The sequence below is a fragment of the Myzus persicae genome, unplaced genomic scaffold, assembly GCF_001856785.1.
Source record: "Myzus persicae strain clone G006 unplaced genomic scaffold, MPER_G0061.0, whole genome shotgun sequence".
NCBI lineage: Eukaryota > Metazoa > Arthropoda > Insecta > Hemiptera > Aphididae > Myzus > Myzus persicae.
This window is the reverse complement of record NW_019102723.1, coordinates 167372-192046: the sequence shown is the minus strand read 5'-3', so window position 1 is coordinate 192046 and position 24675 is coordinate 167372. Positions and strand designations below refer to the sequence as shown.

Sequence of the window (24675 nt, the reverse complement as noted above, 5' to 3'; positions counted from 1 at the left end):
TCTGTATTCAAATCTTGCGAGGATGTCGTATTTCGCCTCCACTGGCTGGTTTATACCGGCAGTTTATCATACGAAAAGCATTATGTACGCATAATGTGCGCCGGACGTAAAATACGAGAATTACCAGAACGGCGGGCCGCCACTTTCCAATGACCCTTTACCCCCTTGTCGGGCCCGGTCTGGTTCGCGGAAACGTTCCAAAACCAAATCAACCGAATTAAAAATATATAATGATAATAATACACTGCCGATGATATTGTCCATGTGTACGTACAACTGCGTAGGGCGTTTTAACCCGAAACTTAACGCCTCGACGCGAAACATAGTAATTATTTGTGGTGCGAATGTGCACACGCCGCCGGCCATGACAATATACACTGCGATAATAATATCCATTATAATATATGTAGGTAAATATTACATCACCGTGATGATATTATATTGTACGGAACGTCGCGACCTATGACAATAATAATAATATTTTAATAATGTGCGACCCGACAGCTTTGTATTATAATTATTATAAAGTCGTCCGGACTGCGGTTTTCGACAATCGGCGGCGACGAGTATTATGATACCGACTGTCGATTGAAAAACATCCAAGAAGACAATAACTACAATTGTCGGTTGACGCATCACCGTGAACGGTTAGTTTTAATTTGTAATAAATAATAATATTATTATGGTTTGTGTTTACTGTCGTCAGGATCGAAACGAATGATTTCAAAACGATTTCCGCTCCACGGGAATATATTTAGCTTCGTTATCGAAAATCGAAATATCACGATCGCTCGTAGAACGTTATAAACAACCGTTTTCCCTGCGAATCGATTGAAATACACAACGAACAAAAATGTTGATTTATAATAATATTGTATAATTTGTGTAATCATATATTATTATGATATCGATTATAGAACCATTGGCATAATAGGTATACTATTATTTTAAAATTGTTATACAAACCCGTCGCGGTCACTCTTTCGGTGGTCGTGCGCGCTTGTGAATTATACATATTATTGTATTATATTATTTATATTAGACGAACGAAAGGTACTATACATTTCAATGTTATTATTTTCCTTCGCGGTTGATAACCTCTGCGGTCAGGGATATTATATAAATCCAAAAACATTGAGTCCTGTTGAGGATATCCATCCGAATGTTACAAACAATTCGATGTCATAACATCGCTTCCTAGGTAAAACTCCTACAGACATTTTAAATAATATCCAACCGTAACATGATATTCCCTAGTATAGCGAGTAAGTCGCAGGTCACGGCGATATTATAGATAATAATGATATTAATTATGATATTATTGTTATATTTTATCATGTGAGTCACTCGTGAAACACTCCCGTGATAGGAATAATAACAACACTAGGCTGGTAAAGCGAACGACGGCAACACCGCAGTCGATCCACTTGCTGTTTGTCGCCACATCTGCCGTTTCGACGATGCTCCGATATATTATGATATTATGGCTATATAATACAATATCATCTATGCCTAGTAACAATGCAATAGTTCAAATGTTTGGCGATCCGAATCGAAAAAAGGGTGATCGAACGGGAGAGAGGAGGTCGATTTCCAATCGAATTAGGAAGAAAAATTAATTAAATTTCTTAACTCAAAGTAACGCGATATGATTCGCAGCAACGTTGTTGGTATAGTGTCGACTTACAGAACTATACGGTCCGTAGTTATTATGAAATTAGATAAAAAAAACAAAAACAAACAGTTGCAAGCCTATAATAATTGCGATCGAAACGTTACCACGTTTTAACGGGAAAATTCAATTTTACGCTCTGCCGATGAATCCCCCGTGGAACAAAATCGCCCGAAAAAAGTGGACGCGTTTCGGACTCCGCTCGTGAGAAAACAATAATACACTGCACCGCTGCCGCCGCCGGATAAGTATGATTTGCACATATAAATATCATGGACGACCATGTGTTAAAAATCGAATTGCTCTTTACAGAGTGTACACGACGGACAAAACGTTGCCGTTGCACCTGCGAAACACACAAATGCTGGTCGAACACGTATTTAATATTTATCATATGACAATGTTTTGATATTTACATTTTTGCGCAGCGTGTAAAATGCGATAACATTTGCTATGGATTGTTACGATACAAGACGGACATCAAAAAACTTATACTTCCAACACGATAATAATATTATCGTAATACTATAATAATAATATGCGTTCAAACGATGACGACTTCGGCAATAGGCGATAGGCCATGAAGTGACTAAATTTTCAATGGGTTAAGATTATCATCGTATACATATACATAGTTGTGCTGCAACGACGCTGATTATGATGGTGTCGTGTTTGTTGTCTACAGCTCTGCTCTACGTGCTAGTTACACGTCCATTGTAGTTTACCCGGCCGTCACCGTAAATTTTTGTTTAATGAACCCGCATTCATCAGAACGCATGTAACACAATATAATAATATACGCATACACGTCTGTTATAGAGTATATAATATAATAAATATGTATAAACGTACTCGCGGCCACGGTGTGTACTATATTATAATAATAATAATATGTATATTATTGTACGCGAGGTGACAAATTATACAAACGAACAACTGTTACTGTTGCTGCAGTTACTATATACGTAGTATATGCAACGACGGGTGGCTCCTCCAGTTCAGAGGTTCTCTCCTAGCTCTTTCTCTCTCTCTCTCTCTCTCTCTCCTCGATCTGATTATAGCACTGGAGTCGTGGGCGTTTTCCATCGTAATATATTGCGCGTTCGACTCAACAAGCACGTGGCTTGTAAGTTGTAATATCGCCGGGATATATAGTCCAAAGTTGACTTAAACGCCCGGTTGAACGACACCAGACGAACGTGTGAACTCGCTGTCTTATTATTTTAAATTCGACTGTTCCGCAGTACTTCGATTCTATCGAACTTGCGGAGCCCTACAACACAGCACGTACAGCTGAGTACACACAGTATCATGATATTATCGTATTTGTACGTATCATCTGTGTAGGTTAGGTTAGGTTTCCAGAAAACTGTCGGCTGCAAGACGAAGTGCGCCGTATTCGCGTGCACCTACGGGTACATCTTGTATTATATTATAAAAGCGTTCGTTGTATAATTATAGAATACTGTGCACGTCAAGAATTAATCGCGTGCGAACAATCACAGTTTTATTGTTCAGACAACGAATACCTATCATAAAAAACGGCTGATCTTTCGAATATTAATTATTATAATTGCTTTCGCACGATCGTCGGAGTATGTATACAGTTATACATATAGAAGGGCAGATCGCAATATTATAGGTACCTTTTACTAATGTATATCATTTACGAACGTCTGAACGATTTTACACGAACAATAATCTTCAGAATACGTGTTATAGGTACACTATAATATTATATTGTATCGACAGTTGGGTTTACTATTATTGTAATATTACATCCGTCAATCGCTATTTGAATAATAATAGCGGGGGCAAACGGCGTATTGAGTACCGTGATTTTAATTACCCATAATTTAGTACTATTTACGAGTATTACGGGCGCAATGCCGGCGGTTTCGCATGCGTTTCCGAAATATTGTTGAACGCCTCGCAAATACTAACGGATAAAAATAATTAAGCACCGTACGCGACGGCCGTGGTCGTACTGCTGCAACAAGTTGCAACAATCCATTTCCCACAGAACAAAGGTCGCGGTGTCAGACTCGGCAGAGATCTGTGCACGCGTCGCCTATTTGTGTCGTTTTTGTTGTACATGCTTTGCACAGTACAAATAACATGATATTACGGATAAGTGCAAAGGTATAAACAGCTAAGTTGCATACTCGGCCGTCTTAACTATATGTACCTAACAATTGATTATATTCTAACTCGAATATAATATTATTACGTATTTTAAAGAAAAAAACTCGAGCTTGATCTTTCATTGATTCTTTTGAACTTCAGCTTTGTCTACGGTATAGTATATTGTGTCGTATAACATAGTTGGTATTTGTAATCGTCATAAGATTTAGATGTGTGCTGAATTCCCATATTCGAAACGTTCGTAAACTGACGTGTAACGAATGATGTGTAACGTGCTATATAATATGAATGACCCACATTCTCACGGGCTTTTAAACGAGGATCACACGTTATGTATAGAGAATTAAAATGTAAAAATTCCTTGATTTCCGTCATCTATACATGATACGCGTACATATTATATTATTATAACACATAAATACATCACTGAGACGCGAAACCAGCGTTACACAATTATTGTTTAGTTTTTATCATTCCCCCAATCTGTCCTAGTGATGTGAGACTGTTATTATCGTGTATTCAAGCGAGACGGTGAGTTGCACTCAATTATACAGTGAGTATTATACTTTATATTATTATATTAAACAGACTTTGAAATGGTCGTGTATATCACATTACTGTTATATTCGTCGCGTATTATTATTGGCCGTTTAATAAGAAAAATCACACATTTACACGGTTTGCCTTTCTGCAGGCTGTCGGTCTGTCTGCCTGCATGTCTGTCAAGCGCAGCATATATACTTATACAATATTAGAACATGATATAATATTATTTCGTAACAGGCACGTCGTTTGCGTACAGCAATCTGGTCACGGGCTCGGTGTTAGTAAACAACGACAACCTCCGAATCACCAGGTTCTTAACTACGATGTGACCGATTCACAGTCGGCTCCGAAAATCCGATAATACCGACTAGTCGTTTTTATTTAAAAGTATTCAATAAATAGTTATTAAAACATATTTTTGATATTTTTCTGTTAAATAATTAAAATAATATTATTATAACTATCTAACCTATACGTTGCTTCGTTTGATTATTATTAACGAATAACAGCTGTGGTTCAATGAGTTCAAATTATATGATAATATTCCGTGTATGTATAATTGCTGATTGCTACACAAAAGGTAATATATTTTATGAATTTCTGATGAAAATAACACACAATTACACATACATTGATAGGAGTTGATTAGACATGTGAATTCATTACACCTACTTTAAAAAAACGCGATCACTCTCCCGCCCTAAAATACCTCGCCAAATACAATGATTAAACTATTTAAAACATAATAACGGCAAATAATATTAGACCCGGGCAGTTTTGGTGTCACCGTCGATACTTGTAAAAATACGTAGGTATTATTATATCCCAAAGTGTCGGGGGAGTTATACGCATAGAACGGAGGGTGAAATTTTACCAAACGATGACTACGTATTATACGTCGTATCTGATAGGACGAGCTGCAGGTGTCTTGTAAATCCACAGGTCTGTGCACAGTTGTTGTTGTTCAAACCGCCATAATATCGCGGCAGTCCGGAACAGGGTGCGCGCTCACCACGTCCCGCGACGTGAAACTGCCGCACGTCCGCACAAAAACCAACCACCGTATTCCGCGTGCCAAAAAAACCAAAATATATATAACATAGACGATGATATTATTGCAGTTTGTGCGACGCGTGCACACCGAAATACGAGCGACTTATCACAACAGAAATTGTATAAGTAATACAATGATAATATTATAGCCATCATGACTCATAGGTTTGGATGGGTTGGTTTATAAGTGACAAACTGTATTTTTGTATGAAATTACGAGACTGCTAGTTCAAATTATAATATAATACTTTCGTCGAGCCCGAAACGTAAGGTTCGAGTTACAAAGCACTACAGGTCTTGGGAAGAATATTATATTATAACATAACTACATATTACTAAAATATACTAATATTACAGTTGTATACCATAGCCTAACCGAGCACGTGACAGAGTCGGCACAAGGTGCACCTGCACATCGTATATTTTGATTTTAAAGCTCCTGAATGGGATAAATTAACAAATGCGGAATGCGTCGTTGTTTCGACGGGAAAACGAAATTTCGAGTGTCCCGAGAGCTTATAGTGGACACGAAAACAAGGCTATTGTTGGACCGCAGTCTGCTTTCCGATTAGAGGTCATTCCCGTTTCCCCCGCGGGATCGTATGGTCATTCAGTAGGTGGGTGGGTGGAGTGAGGGAGTCTGGCGGCCGTTGTTGAGAGCGACAGTGGTGGTAAATACCGGAGGGTGGCAAACAAAGTAATTATCACAATAGCGGTTAGTGTTTTTCTGTTTTTTTCTTTCTCCAAACACCCATTATTTCAAAGATTATACGATAGAAACTATTTTCGTCAGTAATCTTTTTAATTTACTAAACGCTGTGAGGCCGTAATTTTTAAGGTCGTATTATTATTACACGATATTATTATTATGTATACGGACGGTATACTATATAATAATAATATTCACTCTAATGAGGGCTCGGCAACTTTGTAAACGACACGTAACCAGTGTGGCGGGAGGGGGGACTATGACCATTCAAATGCCGAGTAAACGGAGTACGATTTACATTGATAAAATAATATTATAATAAATCTATGCGCTAAAAATTATAAATAAATATCATGGTTATATTATAGTTATAAACAATAATGTAATTCGATATTTTCATATAGTTTAGGAAAAATTCAAAATATTTTTATTGTTATAATTTATAACTATATAGTATAATAAACAAAATATACAATATCTATTTTTGACTGGTTAATTAATAATCACACAAAACACAAATCACTGAAACTTACTTACTGTTGTAACTATGCATTTAGTATTTAAATTAAAGTCGTTCGAGGAACACCCAATATTTAAAATTGTAAATAATACATGCCTCATAAATTGTACGGACTGCAGAACATGAGAACTGTCAAGAGATTTAGTTAAACTATTGAAAATAATGTCCCTTAGAAAGTAACAAAAATTCAAAAGGATATAAAACACGTGCTGAGGGTGGCCAATGTAGTTGTTCTTTCGTTCTCTCCAATAACTAATCCTTATATGATCAGAAGTGAATACAAATTATTTTTATTTTTAACGTCCCGGCGACATTGGCTGAGACTGCATCAGCAGCGTTGAAATTCAAAACCAATTCGCATTTCCATTTCAATTTATCATAGGGTAAAGTCTCATTGTGTTAGGGGATGAAAAAACGTCACAGTTGTTAGTCAGTTTTTGGAAAGAAAGAGAGAAAAAAATGTATTATTAATGATGTTTATGGTCGTTTTTCCCTCCTCAGTCCTCAAGCAAAAATCCAATAACTTGGCACCGACAAAGGACGACTGCTGTACATTATTTTTAACAGCTAACAGCTACTTTTAAACATGTTCTTCTGACATGCCGAAAACGCTAATAATTGTATAATTTTTATAAAAATAAAAGAAAACTAAAAGCAAACAAAAAACTCCACAGTGCACTTTATTCAACATAATGGTACACAACCTTATTTTCCATCGAAATTATATCAAAGAAGTTCTCGTTTTTATGGCAATTATTATTATTATTTATATTATGTATGTTTGGATTATTAAGATTATGATTTATTAAATGAAAAAAAATAAGTTCGTTTGTGTGTACTATTATTCAAATGAGAGCATTAACAACAACAGGCAACAATGAACGAAGAACATTCTTTGAATAGCGCAACAAAGTAATCGTATGGCGAAGCTAACAAACCGTGAAGGAGACCATGCTGGGCCTCACAGCCACGTCCTACCCCCCCCCCCCCTTCGGTCTTCATGCCCCTCCTATTATTTCCACTCATTTATATATTTCCCACTTCTCGTCCGTCCTGCAACTCCTACTCATACAATATGTACTGGCGTAACATTTTTTATTTTAATCGAAAATAATTTATTATCATCAAAGATTATTAATAACGAACATCGGAGCGGGGTTATTGTTAATGGAATACTAATGTCTAATTTACTGATTGCCGTCCTTTAATTGCATATAGGGTAAAAACAATAAACCCAAAATCGTGTTTGAATGCCTCAGCGACGAGACCGAGTTATGTGTGTAGTAATAAAGTAGAGGTACATTTTCAACAAAACCACAACACGGCCACAACCAACAATGAACGCTACCGTTAGGAAACCAATATGCCCAAAACAGCAAGTCGAGGTCACCTGGCGTTATTCGTTCGTTAGTAATAATTTTTTGTTTTCGAGCATATTATAATATTTTATAGTGTTTGTGTTTCAAGACTTTCGATCGATGATTCGATGAAACACCAATAACATTATTATTAAAAAAATCATATTTTTATCATACAATTTATTTTCTGCTGGTATCACCTTATGAACAAAATAGTAAACACCGAACAAAAATCAAAATAGCATTTGACGTTATTACATACATAAAGACAATTTTTGGGGAACCAAACGAATAAAATAAAAAATACTGATTATGATAATATGATATCATTAGCCACTCGTTTCTCGGCGTGTACATTTGTGGTTTAAATTAAGCCAAGCACGTCCTTGATTCTTAATTATAAACAAAATATCAATTAATTAAAAACACGGTTCTGAGAATTTAAAAAAAAACGAAAACTATTATCTTGTATAATATACGCGTCATGCTCGGTTATTGGGTCAAAAATATAAATAATGTGCATTTAATTCCAAACCAGTAGTTATAAGCAGGGAAGGATTAATGTAAAATTAAATTTAGGACTTGGGTAACCATTTTGTTGTAATATGATATTGATAGCGTTTTCTGGTACAACAATATAATGTTATACTCAGTTGTAGTAGGTAGTATGCACTATTTACCTATTGGTTGTTTGTTAATGGCTCAGGCTTTAAGTGAAATCCGGTCACAATGTCATACTTATCATTTATCTTTAATAGGCGTAATGAAGACACACATATTAATATATTATAATCTCGAGATAAAATAAATAAAGAGTAATCACAAACACTAAATCGAGTATATTATTATGTAATAAGAATTATTTAAGTAATTTGACTTGTTTGTAACATTACTTGTTTAATTTTTATAAGTGAAGAAAAAAAAATAGTTTGCTAGCATTGATAATGTATTTCGTCTTCGATATTCTTTGACATTTATTTGATAACGTTTACCGTGAAGTAAAGGCACGCACTATAATCAAACATAATATAATGTGTACACAATACACATGGCTTTGAACCGAAATAATCGGATATCCGATTCACAGCCCCACGGAAACGCCACGAATAAGTCGCATCGGATAAACAAACGAGTTGGCTACATTCGCCGTGAAAGTTTTCCCAGGTTGGCCGATGCGTACCTATCGTTGGACGGCATTGCTTGTGATCGATTTCCGTATTCGCCTTATTCCGATCATGTCTGACTAGGCGACCGGTCCTCCGAATGTCTTACTACCGTGGTTACTGTCGCGAGTCGAACGCGGCCTGTACGTTGATAACGATAATATTATTATGACTTATAAGCTATGGCATATAAGCTTATATGGTCGAAGCTGATGACTGGCCATCGAAAATGTCCTTGTCACTAGGTCCTTACAGTGCAGTCGTGGTCAATCGCGAATCCTTCTCTATGGCGAGGGGACTGCCAACATAACACATTTTTGAAATAACGCTTAGCGATATGCGCTGCAGTCCACCAGGAAGTCAAAGGGTAATTGTTATTATTTGAGGTATTGATAATCGAGGATAATCTACGGACAATCGAGTAGTAATTAAGAAATATAAATTAAGGAACATAAGAGTTCCAACAACGAAGTGTTTATATTTTATTATGGAGCAATACTCGTATCTGCGTTTAAAGTCGTAGATAGGTAGACTTCTTAGTAGCACCGTTGTGGCATCATATTATTCAAAAATGTTAGTGTTTATTTTAAAAAACAAATTTGATCACAGCGTACTCGCTGCCATTAACCGTTTTCGTTTGAGCACTGCAATATTTTAACGTACACACGTTTAGTGTGTATTTCGATTTTTGACACGAGCACACAAACGGACTTATTAAAATAATTCCACCTGCATAAGTGAATAATCAGTCACATGCCCTTTTTGAAAATACCAATTAAAATTACAGCTGCGCGTCAAAAAAAAAGAGAGCGTAGTGGTTCTATTTTCATTTTAAATTAGTCTAAAGTAAATTAACCGAAACCTGTCAAGAAGATCCGTTCATGTAATAAATGTTATTTATGTAATGCTTTTAATAGAAGATAAGATAACTACTATGGTATTTTACAAAAAAATGTTTATAATATATTGGGAACACGCACTTCAGATTAGGTAAGTTTCTACAAGACAACAACCTATGTATGAGTCGTATATAAATGATAAAATCCGAGTTTACACTTAAAACATATTATAATTTGTTTGCTTATACCACCATTATCGCACAAACCGAGTACAGATAATAGCAAATGAATTATAAACGAATACATTAATTTAAACATAACGTTACAAAAAAAAACCCGGAGATTGATAAATTGTTATCGAAAAATGCCGAATTATTAGTCATAAGAAATTGTTCAATTGACGAACTGCTTTTCAAACACGGCGTCCCTAACTAAGACTCAAAATTAAGACTATTTAAATTTAAAATAATAACATTATGTCATTATCATTATAATATTATCGCATCGATCATGTGAACAATAAAATTGGCATGTCTATACATGCAAAATATTATTATCTACTACTATGCGGTTACTGCGATGACTAATAATAATTACCGACGTTTGGTTATCTACGACATTTTTAAAGTGAATTTTGTTTTGGATGATACAAAATCACGAGAAAAACGTAGTAATAGGTAGGTGCAACGGCTTTTGGACGTGTTTATCGTTTTATTATTTGTAGCTCGTTTAAATAAATACAAGGGAGTTTTGTGTGCGTGCGTTTATAATATTATCATAATTATAATAATCACAACCTTTTGCGGCGGCGGTGGCGGTTTGTCCACGCGCCGTTTCGGATGAATCGAGAATGCTGCGGTGCCGGTAACCACAGCTACTACTACTACCGCGGTATAACGCAAAGTGTGTGTACATTATACGCTATGCACACGTGTAAAAACCATGACCTCGGAAAACGCACTGTTATGGTGGGTCGGCAATACACGATTTGTACCGTCGAGACGCTGGTGCAGTCGCCGATTTTTATACACCGTATAATACGCCATAATATAATATACATTCTGGGTCGCTATTATGTTGTGTATCGTGCACGGAGGGGTGTTTGGACGACGAGGGTCGTGCGTGGCGACGTGGAGGGTGGCGGTGGACGACAGACGGCGGAGATGGAGTAGGGGAAGACGACACGATGTCGAATCGCTCGAGCCACTTACAGCGTCGTCGGCAGCGAGAGGACACGGGGGCAGGGGGTTAGGGGGACAAGGAAGAAAAGAAGGAAAAAAGGTCCGTCCGGCACACGCAGGTAATCGTCTAACCTCCCGGGGCCACCGCCCACCCCATCGCGCTCACCAATATGTGATATTGTTATAATATTATGATGTATACAGCGCGTGTATCGTGTGTGTAAGACGGTAGACACGGTATTTATTTTCGAGTGTATATTTTTTTTCGTCGTCTTCTCTTCGGCGGGTCCAGTTCATTCTCCACCGCATATTATTATTATAGTAAACGACACACGCGTCTGCGATATAGTTGTTACGCAGTGTAATAATATCGTAACCCGCGCTGAACCATCGACTCGTAAAATTATGATATAGTCGCCCGCATTAGATGTGCGTAGAAATAATATTATTATTATTATTGTAACTCCAACAGGGTGACCGGTGCGGCGCGTGAGCACCCGATCAGGGCGACCAGCCATCTGGCTTGTCTTAAACTCCAAACACGTCCTCCTCCGACCACACGCGTTTCACCCAACACACTGGACCCAAGATATGGCGCTATAATATTACACGTTTACACACACACACACAGAAACACACACACTCGAGTGCCATCGCAATATTATATTCACTTATATACATTATAATATTGTGCGTTCGTGTAATCGTACGATATCGTGTGCGAGCACATGGATCGAATGACTCTATACTTCATCTTGTACCTTTCGTGGTGGTCTTCCAAACACGTGTGCGACGGACACACGACGACCGTCACTGCTGCAGTCACCGACCAACCCCGTCGTGGCCGATATTAAGTTTATAAGGCACTTCGGCCGGTTTTCTCGACATTTTTCGATCCTTTTTCCAAGAGATGACGGTACGTGCGACGATACCTTTATGCTTCTCCCAGTCGTTGTTTCCGAACTCGTATTCGACAGCCACGTTTAAAATAATCGACTTTTACACTGGACTCTCTACTACAGTAGGTACCTACAGATATTCATCGCGATTATGATAATTGTGTATATTATTATTGAATTGATCAGCGTTGGCACAACAACTGTGATGTTTAAACTGCGGCAAGTGCCGGTGATTTTCATTTGTCACGGTGCACGGTGCGTCTCTTCGGTGTTGCGGAGACGCATCATAGTCATAATACGATAATATTATAGTCACATAGAAAAGTTGAATTTTGGTGTCACGTCGACGGCGATAGTAATAAATTATTTGCAGGCGTCGTTGGCAGTTTTGCGAATTGAAATATTACGTTTGTTAGAGTTTGGCGATTACTTTGAAGAGGATTGAGTATCCAACACATAATAATCACGAGTGGAGATTAAACTATGGGTTTCCATCGTAAATGAGTACGATTTGTACTATATAGTACCACACGTTAACGACAGTGATTTCGGTATTCTACAGATACCTTAAACACAATCGGCATTATATTATTAAACTTCTATTATGTTTTGATTTCGGTTTCGTTAATATATCGTAAACTTTAGCTTAATTTAAAATATTGTAAAGCACTGCCTCGACAAAATATGATACAACAGCTGCGCGACTTACAGTCGTTTAAACACTCTAAACAAGTGTTTACCGTTGTAGCTTATGATAATATTTCCATGCGTCACAAAGTATCTATATTACAAAAAGGTTTTTGAACAAGGCAGTTCGAACGTCGAACGCTCTGTATAGGGTATAATATTTATTAACATAATACTAAAAGTTATAACGTCGTATACAGTGTTCAAATAATGGAAGTCGTCGATACCATCAATTTTTTTTGAGAGGGGGGGGGATCGCATCGCGATTGTCAACCCCTCGGAAAACCAAACGTACAGTTTTAAATGGATTTTTGTGTACGGTTATACAATTATATTGTGTTGCAGTTGCTGTCGCGGTACCTATACCTTGTGTTGTACGTACAAATAACGCTACCATGTTATATGGGTAGGTACAACAGGTAGCGGTGGTACGTCTCTGCACGACGTTACAGGTACAATAAAAGTACAAAGAAAAAATACAAAGATGCTATTGGATTTGGTTTTCGTTGAAAATCGACAGCTCGGAGCTCAATGCCTTTGACAAACGCATGATTTCGATAGCGATTTACATTGCACGTGACAATCGTTTTTGGCCAGTCGACTGTGTTATTGAATTTTATCAATTTTTGTATTTTATGTCCACTCTAATGACTGTAATAAGAATAAATTCAAATTACTCGAGTATTCGAGTAGCATAATACATACATAGTCCATTAAAATAATTGTGTAATTTTCCATTTGTTAAATGCACTAATTCGATTTCGTACTACATACGTACTGCAAGTGTGCTGTAAAATATAATTTTAAGTCCTGAATACCTCTATGATAAATGCATATAAAAAAAAATATAATACATTTATCCTTAAAATATTTTTATCATTCGATTATAATAATTATGATCTATGGTTTATCTTCATTTTTTTTTGTACACTAAACATAACTGTTGGTTGTTGTTAATTTTCACAATAGTCTTGAGAAGAAGTAGCTCATTAGCGACACTTGTAGTCTATAGAGACTTCAAAATGTTAACGGTTTCAGTTTTCAAACAATGAATGATTTAAAAATAACCATACATGAAATCTAGTTTTTAAATTTGATTTGAATTATTATTACGAACTAAATTTAAATATAAAATTAAAAAGTATATAATTGGTTGGTTAAAAAAAATGATTAACTATTTGGTACCTCCTGTAGTTACAGTGTTTCAATGCCTTTCTATGGACTCCCAAAAAAAGAGGTGATTCAATCGATAAAGTAATAGTTATTTTGAAAACACAAAAAACACTATCAGTGTTCGGGTGTTAAATGCAATTATTGGTTCATTAGATTAAAACGCACATAAAAGACTTTATGTATAGAGCGAAATCTCAACGAAACACAAAAAAAACCCAGTACTTACGAGGCTATAATATGTATATAATATCAATAATATATCGTATCAACGCTGAATATACTCATAATGTCACTGCACACACAGTCGATCGTGTGATAAATCAGTTATTAAATAAATTGAGTAATACCGTGGGTAGGTACTAGATGTATATTATAAATTTTAATATTGCCTGTTTAGTATTTACAAATTTATATAATCAATAAAAATATTTTAGATCGACCCTTGGATTAACCGCGTGTCCGCTTCCCAATCGTTAGCTATTATCACTGTATAAAATATTGAATATAATTATTGCAATGATTAAATAATCTGGAAAACATAGGTAGGCAGGTTGTTTAAATGACTACAACCATTATTACATAGATATGGCGACAAGTAACCAGGGGCCTGGAGAGTTACCAAAATATGAACATGGTATAAGACAAACCGCTAGTAAATTAAGGGATATGGCTAGGTATATGGTCATTCTATATTATACTGCAGAGTCACAACGTGTACAGGCATATCGGGCGTAAACGTTCGTTTTTATAGATTTCTAAACACACGAAAATAATATTGCAGTTACAAATATTAAAGGTTAGGAATCGACGGAGGGAAAAACGCCGTTCTCACGGCCCTTCGAGTTCAAAAACATTTTTATCGCTTGTAGGTACCGGCATTATTGCAGGCACAGTCGTTTCGGAACATTTCGAAATCACGGGACACCCGGACCAGGCAAACGGCAACGGTTCAGCCGGACTCGACGGGGGATAAATATATATATATATATATATATATATGTGTGTAGGTACGATGCATTATATTATTATTTGTATATAATATATTATTGTGCGCGCGCGCGAGCGATGTTAGGCCGGCCAAGATTATGTTATTGCACTCGGCGAGGTCCGTACAACAGTTTTGGACTGCGTATAAATGACATTATACAACACACTCGTACAAATATAATACGAAGTGTGTGCGCATGTATAGGTTCGGTGTGTCTAATTGAAACAACCCTGAGAAGACATTTAGAAATGTCCACTTAGTTAATGCAATAACGCCATTGTTACATTGTTCCTATTCGGGCTCCGTCATTATTATGCCAATAAATATCAATTAAATTGTAATTTGTGTTGTTTTTTCGTGTTTGTAACAAAAATTATTACTTCCTTAATGGACCATGCGACAGGAATGCTGTTTATTACGAAAAATAAATATAAAAGAAAGAAAGAAAATAACACATATTATATAATATAATATATTATTTAGAATGGAAAGGGTCTTTTATGTTTAAAAACTTTATATATTTTCTACCTCCACTGCCGCCTCCTGCCACCCTCGCCAAACACTCTCTACCCGTACGTCTGCGCCACCTAACCCGCACGCGTTTTTCGAGAATTATTGCCGTGCAAATATCGACTTTGGCGAACTTCTTGTCTGGTGGATAAGGAGAAAAAAATAAAGTTTTATAACATCAGTATTATACATGTAGTGTCCCTCCCCTCCTCGTTCACTCGTTCGACACGAGCTTTAAAGTAGTACTAAAAAACATTCCAAACAATATTCCTCTTTGCCAATAATACTCTTTTCTTTTGTCTAATACCGGTTCTATAATCTTTTGTTGATTGATGACGAAGAGCAGCGGTGGTGTGGTCTCTCGTTTGGGATAGTCGTGAGTTAAAATCACTAGGTACATAATAATATTTTAATAATAACCACTTAGTTGTTTAAATTTGAAAACTAACTGTACCTATATAATATTACAGAAACATAAATGTATTATAATATGTATAATGTATAATTTATTATATTAGTATACAACGAAAAATCAAACTGTTTATTGAATTATTTTTAATTATTTTGTATGGCCAATTAGTGATTTAAAAACCAAGTAGCCGGTAGATGGGTAAGTAGGTAGGCACTCGAAATGCCATTTATATTTATACACATAATATAGAAAATGTTATTAACGTTAGAAAATAAACAAGCCTTAATATACACGGAATAAAAATTATTTCAGTTCAAGTTATTTCCATAATAAACTACAGGGATTATGGTAAAATTTTAATAACATTCAAAGTATACTGCAGCTTGTTTATTTTATGAGACGGTATTGATTTTTTTGTTTTTAATTTATTCAAACCATTTCAATACTATTTCTATGGTTTGAAACTTTTATATAAAAGGGGTTCTAACAATCCGTTGCTTAATACAATAATAAAAATGTATTTTATATATTCAACAAATAATTTTCCATTTATAATGAAGTTCATAAATAAACATGATATTTAATAAGAAAACGGATTCATAATTAGTGAATATTTTTTTAAATAAAAACTTTTATTCGAATAATTTTTAACAATTTTCATCGAATTTGAACAAACAAATTGGAATAAAACACTCGTGTTAGTCACTTAATTAATTAAAAAATACATTTAAAGAACACTGTAGTATTATAATAATAATAATAATTCGATGTTGTTAACCAATGACAATAAAGCATTTAATGTGAATAAAATTAATTATTGAAAAACACTATGCATTAATATTTTAATATTCAGACCTTATAGCTTATTTGTTTTTTCTTTGCTAATTAAACGCACTATTATATTATATTTGATACGTCGCGTAAGTCATAGGTACAGTGATGATCAGATGATCTACATGCTACCCGTAGCATAATTAGATCATAAATGATATGATGTTATGACCTACACCGTATAGGTGCCTGCACCATATTATTTTATTTACACGCTGACGTTATCGTCGGCCCGCGGTGGAAACGTTAAAAACAAAGTCGAACAACTCAAAGCTGCCATTACGTTATATAGATTGCCACTTAATTTTAGTCCTGAACGGTTTCAAGTTCGATCCGAGTGCATATTAACATTGCGCGTGTACATCACGGTTACCGAATAAACGCACAAAAGCATCGCCATAAATCGAACGTATTTTAGAAGAGTGAACCAAAAGGGTAGTGACTATAGAGAGGGAACACGCACAATAGGCTTTGGCATTGTTGTCATTGTTTCTGAAGTGGGCGTATGTTGTATTGTGTATTCCTCTCATTTGGTGCGTTCCTATAATTTCGTCCGAAGATTTATAGTGCTATTAAAACAAAACAGGAAAAAAAAAAGTGGAGAGAAAACAAAATTATTTCTCTTGGGGTGGACGAGCCGGTGGCGGGGTTGACTGATTGGTGGTGGGTGACGGGTGGGCGGGTAGAGGAAACGATCGTCGAAAGAATAATCATGTGTCATAATTTACAATAACCTTTAAACAGCCGTACGGACGGACCTGTTCCGATGTATATATACCTACCTACCTATGTTTTCCAGATTATTTAATCATTGCAATAACTTTTGGTAATTTATTCTTGTCGAGGAGATATTAGTTAAAATATAAAACAAAATACTCGTAATCGCTCCGTCCTCGGTGTGCCCGTTTTTTGTTTTTTCCTTCCTTCTTGCAATTGATCAGTTGCGTTACGCGAAACCGCAATGACGTAAAATCGTTGTTTATTTTACTCTGTTTAAATTCGAATGGCTGCACGTTCTCAATGTTTAAAAACCATTAACAACTATACAGTGTTGTCGCAAATCTGGTTTTATGAAGAAAATAATAATATGTAAAAGGAAATTGGTTGCATAACTGATTTAATTAATTAATAATTAGGTAAGTACTTCAAATGTACAATCTAACCATTACTAGATCGAATGAGAAACTTTGCTGATAATTATTATAGATGTTATTGAAAAAATGAACAATCTCGGAAACTTTTAGATAGGTACCTACAGCTGATTAAAAGCATAAGTACACATAAGTATTACTATATTATAGTCTATATAAGTATCTACCAAATCATATGTCACAAATTATTTTTGAAAAGTATTTCGAAATCGTAAATGTTGTTTCTGTTATTTAAACGGAATATGCATGAAAAATCTGCTTATTGAGTATCTATATACATATTATATATATTCATGCATCTCTTGCATAAATGGTTGAGGAGCCAAGTCTAAACAGTTTGATTATATACATTTATATGTTGGAACGAAGACGGAAGTAAGTAGTAAGTACGGTGGAATATTATTTAAAATATCAAAATGCATAATGCATTTTTCATGTACATTTTAGAATTCATCTTCGACGCAAGAGTTCATCATTTTTCCATTACCCATTGAAGAGACACTCGAAATCGAATTCGTATGATATTAAATAATATTATATTTTGTATGGAAAAATGAGCATTTATTTAGAAATTGTGTGTAACTTATTTTTTCTTATTTCCCGCAGCACAAGTAGTATAACATATTGTTCTCTTCTTATTTGATTTCTATATGTGACGTTTTATTATTATACGACGCGTTCAGTTAAAAGAAAATATCTCATCATTCCATCTCCCCCTCCGTCCATATGCCGCTCAATGAAAATAATAACGTATTATATTTCGATATTGGAAGAAAAATGCAATTTTATATTTTATTTTTGCGAGGGGGCTAAGCACGAGGAAGTAATATTTATGAATACATACTTCTTTATTTTCGAGTTTCAAAACGATTACAAAACACTTTGTTTTACAATATCATAATAATACGTATTTTTTATTCGCGACATGGACGTCTTTGGTATATTCCACCGATGACCGGTATCATCTGCAGATTAACGTCCTTGGTAAAATTGCATCCTTCTCGTCTGACACAATCTGGATATTATATTTACGCAACCAAACAGTCATTTTATCGATAAAAATAATTAAAATTTTTGTGTTGATAATAAAACACTTTTTTTCATTATTATATCAATTTTTCTACCGTTCAATCAGGCGGTACTTGAAAAAAAAAATGGAAAAAACTAGCAATTACGGTAATTACAATTTATGTATAATACACGTATATTTATGTTTAGAGGGAATCCTCTTTAAAAATGTATTCTTATCATCACTAGAACACCACACACAATTTCTCGCATTCGTGTGTCGAACATTTAGTAATTACATGGTCGGATGCGCACAATTCGCAGACCTGTTTTCTTAGCAGAAAATATTTTATTCAATATACCATCTGATTTTGACAATATCCGTACGTCCATCCCCCAGAAATAATAGTTTTCTACCAGTTTTTCTATACATAATATTTTCAGTGTCATGTAAAATTTAATGTTCTCAACAGTATACAGTAATTTCTATTATTTTATATAGATACTATCATTCTCAATTATGCTTTTATTTAGTTAAATTATATCTAGCACTGCTGAGGGTAAACATTTTATCATTTTATTTCAGATGAATATCAAGAAGTAAGATTAGTGATAATCCATGAGTATGAATTGCCCTCTTTGGAACGTCCAGTCGTCATCTACGTCCAAAAAAATGGAAACGTGGTCAAACAGGACCCGGAAGTGTTCATCAGCCAAATAATAAACCGAGACAATAGTATGGAACTAAACGAAACTAAGTCTTTAAATCACCAAAATAAATTTCAAGACACGGCACTAGAGCAAGTCGAGGGACAAGTGGTCCATTCAAAGATGTCTAAGGCTTTGACAAAGTATCAAATATTCAATAATATCGAAACAACATCGGTCAATAGACCGATCAAGCTTGAACAAAAATGTATGTCATTAAAAAAAACCGAATATCCTGCAGCGACATTCCTCGAAGAACTAAAAGAACGCGTAAGTAAATTACCTAAATCAGCTTGAGAATTTTTAAGCGCACAACTAAAATGCGTCTTATAACAGTTAATAATAAATGTATTTCAAATTTGTGTAGGTTGTAATGTTAAATGATTTACCTAATGTTGTATACATTTGTTACGTGGTTCTTCTAATTAATATTTTAAACATATTGTAATTTTCTTATAACTGTCAAGGTTAAGTATAACTCAAATTATATAATTAACTATTTTCTGAATAAAAACGATGTTATTTTCTATGGGCGTTTTATTTAATGAAAATATGAATTGGACAGGTATTTAATTTATGTGTAATACCCTAGGTATACAGTAATGGACTGCTGGGCAGCTGCAGTGATAGGATTACAGTTTTTGTTCTCTTTCAAGACATCCTGATTTTAAAACGTGACAATGATTCGAAACTCACATTAATAAATCTAACCTATTTTTTATGACGCATCATTAACATACTTAATTGTTATCAATAGAGCCCCGTTCTCTAATTGCTGGCGATTACTAGCTAACAAAATATGTAATCAAGTGATTTATTGAATTTAAAAATATATATTAAAAATCAATAAAAGTTAAGAATGCTACGTGTAATGGTATTATAGAAACATTGAGGTCATCCAGTGAAGTGTTTTAAAAATCTATAAGCCCGATAACCACTCGGATTCTTATGTACATCGGTACTGTAATAATTGTTCTAGATAATGTGAGTGGGTGTGTGTGTGTATGTGAGTGTGTTTGTTTGTATAATATGTATTATATTCTATTATTGTTGATTGATTAATATAACAAATATTATTTTATATATTTTTGTCAATAATAATTAAGAAAGCAGGTACCCTATTAGACTTGTGGTCATGTGTACATTTTATGAATTAACTCAGGGTGATTGGTTGTGATAGAAACATATTATACGTAGAACCACGTTAAGCCAAATACGGACGTTGTGTGTTCGTCTCAAAGGGGAATTTCGGACTCATGAAACCCGCGTGAAAATATGAGAAACTCAACTGTTGTCTATTGAACATTTTTTTTGTTTCACTTCCTATATTTAATCAAAGATAGAATTATTTTGACGTAATGACTCATTCAATATAATAATATATATCCAATCACGTTTCATTTATGTTGCCTACCCATACGTTAATAAATACCTATATATACCTATATATTATGTTTAGATTTCAGATTTTCAGACGTTTACCCTTCTCTCAAAAAAATATTTAAAATCATTTTAAATTTAGGTCAGAAAATAATTTCATCATAATTCAAATATTTATTTTTCTATATAGTAACCGAAAGAGAACAACCACTTGAAACTACATTTTATATTTGGAATAATGACGTTCGTTTTAATATACACAGCACCACATCAAACTAAAATTTATTATCGATATCACGATACAGATATGGAACGTTATATTTAGAATGTAATTAAATACGTTTAATAAACGTATTGTTCTTATCAAAGCTTTTTTTTTAATAAGTGGACGGACAGGAAAAAATATTGCTGTTCGATTTATTAGATACGCATCTAAACATAACAAGAAAATAAAATGAATTTAAATCGGAACGTAATGAACCAATTAGTATTCATGGATAGAACACTTTTTATTACCATTAAATCAGAAAAACCCCGGCCGGCAATAAAAAATGTACATTAAAAAACAGGACGAGAAGGGGGGGGGGGCAGGAAAAAGGTCATGACGTGTGCTTACACTTGACTCTTTTTTTCAATAAGTCCCCGGGTAATAAAGTACTGGTGGAAGCACAATAGCGATCTAATAAATTATTCTGAATCTTTATTTTAAGTCTCTTATCGTGTTGCCGTAGTATAAATTGTATACACATATAAATATATATAATATATAATAATATATAAAACGAGTATTAGCATACAATAGAAAATAACGAGAAAGAGTGAGAGGGATTGAGATTGAAAAATAAAAAAAAATAAATGTTATAATCTTCGTCTCTAGAATGCTTGTACATATTTTTTTTTTACTTTTCGTTGCGCCAGTTGTCTGCGTGTGTGGCTGACAAAGCAAAGAGAAGAAATCGAACGATTGTTTACAACATGTGTTCGTCAGCGAGTGTGGTTAATGGAGCCGGTTTTCAGTTTACCTACCTATACATATATGTCGACTGTCGTCGTCCCGTCATGGGAAAAACGGGAAGAGAATTTCTACGCCACGACGACCGACGGACGCATTTTCGTTTCTGTTGAATTTTTCGGGGCCGAGCACTGGAGCACCCACCTGTGAATCTCAGGCCGGGCCGTAATATTTCGCGGCACGGGGCACGTGTGCCCTCGGATCTCGATGAAATCGCACAGAGTCAAATCGACGAAAGCTATAATATTGTGATCGGTGCGAGAAGCGGTCGAAAATCGGTCATTGACTACAATAATACTATACGTAGCGGGATTTAATATTACGTTACCTAAACAATATTCAGTTTGGCCTGTTAATTCGTGAAACGGTTGTTAATTTAATTTTAACTGCACGACCATTACGGCACGCGAATCAAACGTATATTACATTATGACATGTCTGCATGCATTGCATTGTAAGGGTACACTTGTAGCGATTTGGTCAAACGGTAATTTTTTTTTGTTTTTTGTTTTTTTTTTTTTTTTGTTATTGTTAAACTTTGTGGACGACTGATCCAGTAGAAATCACGTGATGGTATATTTTTCAATAAATATTTGGATGGAACCGATCGATGGATTTTCGTTTTGTTTTTACTCGTACTGTATTATATACTATATTATCGGATTGTATCTATATTGGAAATGTAGAATTCCTAAGTGATCGTATAGCCGTATAGGTACTGTGTCTGAAGATGCTGGCTGCTAGGTTCAAGGCCAACCAAGGTCATGGTTGGTTGACCCGACTCTGGCACCGGTGGTTAATTCATTAATCGTTGTTACCAACGATTTCTCAACCGCAGTAATTTTTTTTCGTTTTATTATTTTTTAATATATATATATATCGATCTTCCCAATTGATTCGAGTTGTAATAATATGAAATCGATTATTATTTTAACGAACCTTTCTGTTTAATTTAACTATATAGATATAGAATTAATCATTAAAAATAAAGAATAAAAAATACTAACATAACCGGTTTTAGCTAGGTAGTCATAATTTACATTCTTATATTTGTACCCAATCTACAGAGACGTTGAATAATTACAATTATTTTTTCTTTAATAAATATATTGTTAAACATTTGTTAGTTTTTTTTCAATTCTTAACGTTTCAACAACTATTATATTTAAAATTCGAACCATCATAAAAATTATAAATTTTTGAATTATTTAAACTCCTAGGTACGACATTTAATGCTAGCAAATATTTTATTCTATTTTTCGTTGGGGACTAATTAAATATTGTATTTACCTTGTATAAATATTGATCGAACATTCGGCATACGTCAACGTCGTTTCCAATGCAATAAGTAGCTTCCATGTTTCGCACTAAAATTTAATATGAGGTCCTAGGCGATCCTAGGACATTAAACGACGGGTAAAAATAGTCAAACATATAAAATAACAATGATATTCGAAAATGGATGAAATTGAAAAAAAAATTAAAATTTTTTGATTATCTTTCACAAGAAACGCACTTCACTCGTGTATATGAAAATATAATAAAATGACGCGAACGAATGAAAGATAAGTTAACGAAACGAAACAAAAAACATAAAAGTCAAACGGAATAAACGTAGGTAAATATTTAACCGTGCGGCAATGTCGTCGAACTCGGGGTCCGGAGCAAAAAATAATCGGCGCGGCAGTCGAAACAAAAACGAGAAAAAAATTTCAATAAAAAACCCAAACAAAATGAAAAAGTAAAAATCAGTAAAAAAAAAAATAAAGTACTACAGTTTTTTCGCAATGCGACTATACGCGTACACAACGAACGACGGTAAAAATAATATAGTATATTATGTTAATAATATCGCGATAATTACACCATAATAATATTATTATATTATTATAATATACATACAACAAATAAAAAACGGTTCTTGTGAATCGATTGCAATATTATTATATTCAAATATTAAATCACGTATTTGTATTACTATTATTATTACTATTATTATATGATTATGATTATTGTGTTATTATTATTAGCACATCCGGGCGAGGAGAGCGCGTCGAACTCGGTGTCGTGTGGTTAATAGTCGCGGGCGAACCACATGAATCTCACATGCGACGAGTCCGGGAGCGGAGAACGAAAAACCCGAATCGACCGCGGCGACACCTGTACGCGGACCGGGGCAACTGCGCGCTGCACAGAATCTCTCTCCACCCACATTTGTGGGCGGGCGGGTTGCGGGGGGCCGCGATGTCCGCCGCCGCCACCGGTCGGAAGGGGTTGTGCGCGTGTGTGCGTGTGTGAGTTTCGACGTCCGTGGGTGGGGGAGGAACGCCGCGACGTCGACGTTAAAACGGTGCGTTTGATAAAATATCATAGAAACAGTAATAATTGTAGGTAGGTGAATCGTTCTGTTCGAAAATAATACACAATATAGTCGTGAACGAACGATTCCGGGTCTTGGACGTCTGGTTTTCTAGAAATTTCTAGGCATTTCATCATTTTCTATAATACCTCGTTTAAACGCTTTTTTTTTTAAACGTTTGAACCCCCTTCAAACGGCGTACACATTTCCCGCACAGAACTCATGCAAATTACCTGAAACAAACTGGTAAAATATTGTACGACGTATAAGATGGCATTTACACAAAAATGAAATAAGGTCTAAAATATCATGAAGTGTCGTAACTTGTAGTTTATTTGAACGTTTTAAGATCAATTTTTTTGGCCAGAGAT

The 24675-nt window shown here is 34.9% G+C and overlaps 1 protein-coding gene across 4 annotated transcripts in view; it reads right to left on the bottom strand.

Annotated features, from left to right (window-relative positions):
• LOC111033008 (thymocyte selection-associated high mobility group box protein TOX-like) overlaps positions 1 to 23854 on the bottom strand; it is a 103079-nt gene extending 79225 nt beyond the window's left edge. For 2 of the 4 annotated variants that reach the window (XM_022313545.1, XM_022313544.1), the window contains exon 1: positions 23236 to 23852. Coding sequence is in view for 3 of the 4 variants with exons in the window: in XM_022313544.1 (XP_022169236.1) it covers positions 23236 to 23304 (69 nt within the window). In the remaining variant the exon portion in view is untranslated. Of the gene's footprint in view, positions 1 to 23235 lie in introns of all 4 variants that reach the window. The other 2 variants (XM_022313543.1, XM_022313542.1) reach the window with 2 other exon arrangements.
• Between the last annotated feature and the right edge of the window lie 821 nt (positions 23855 to 24675).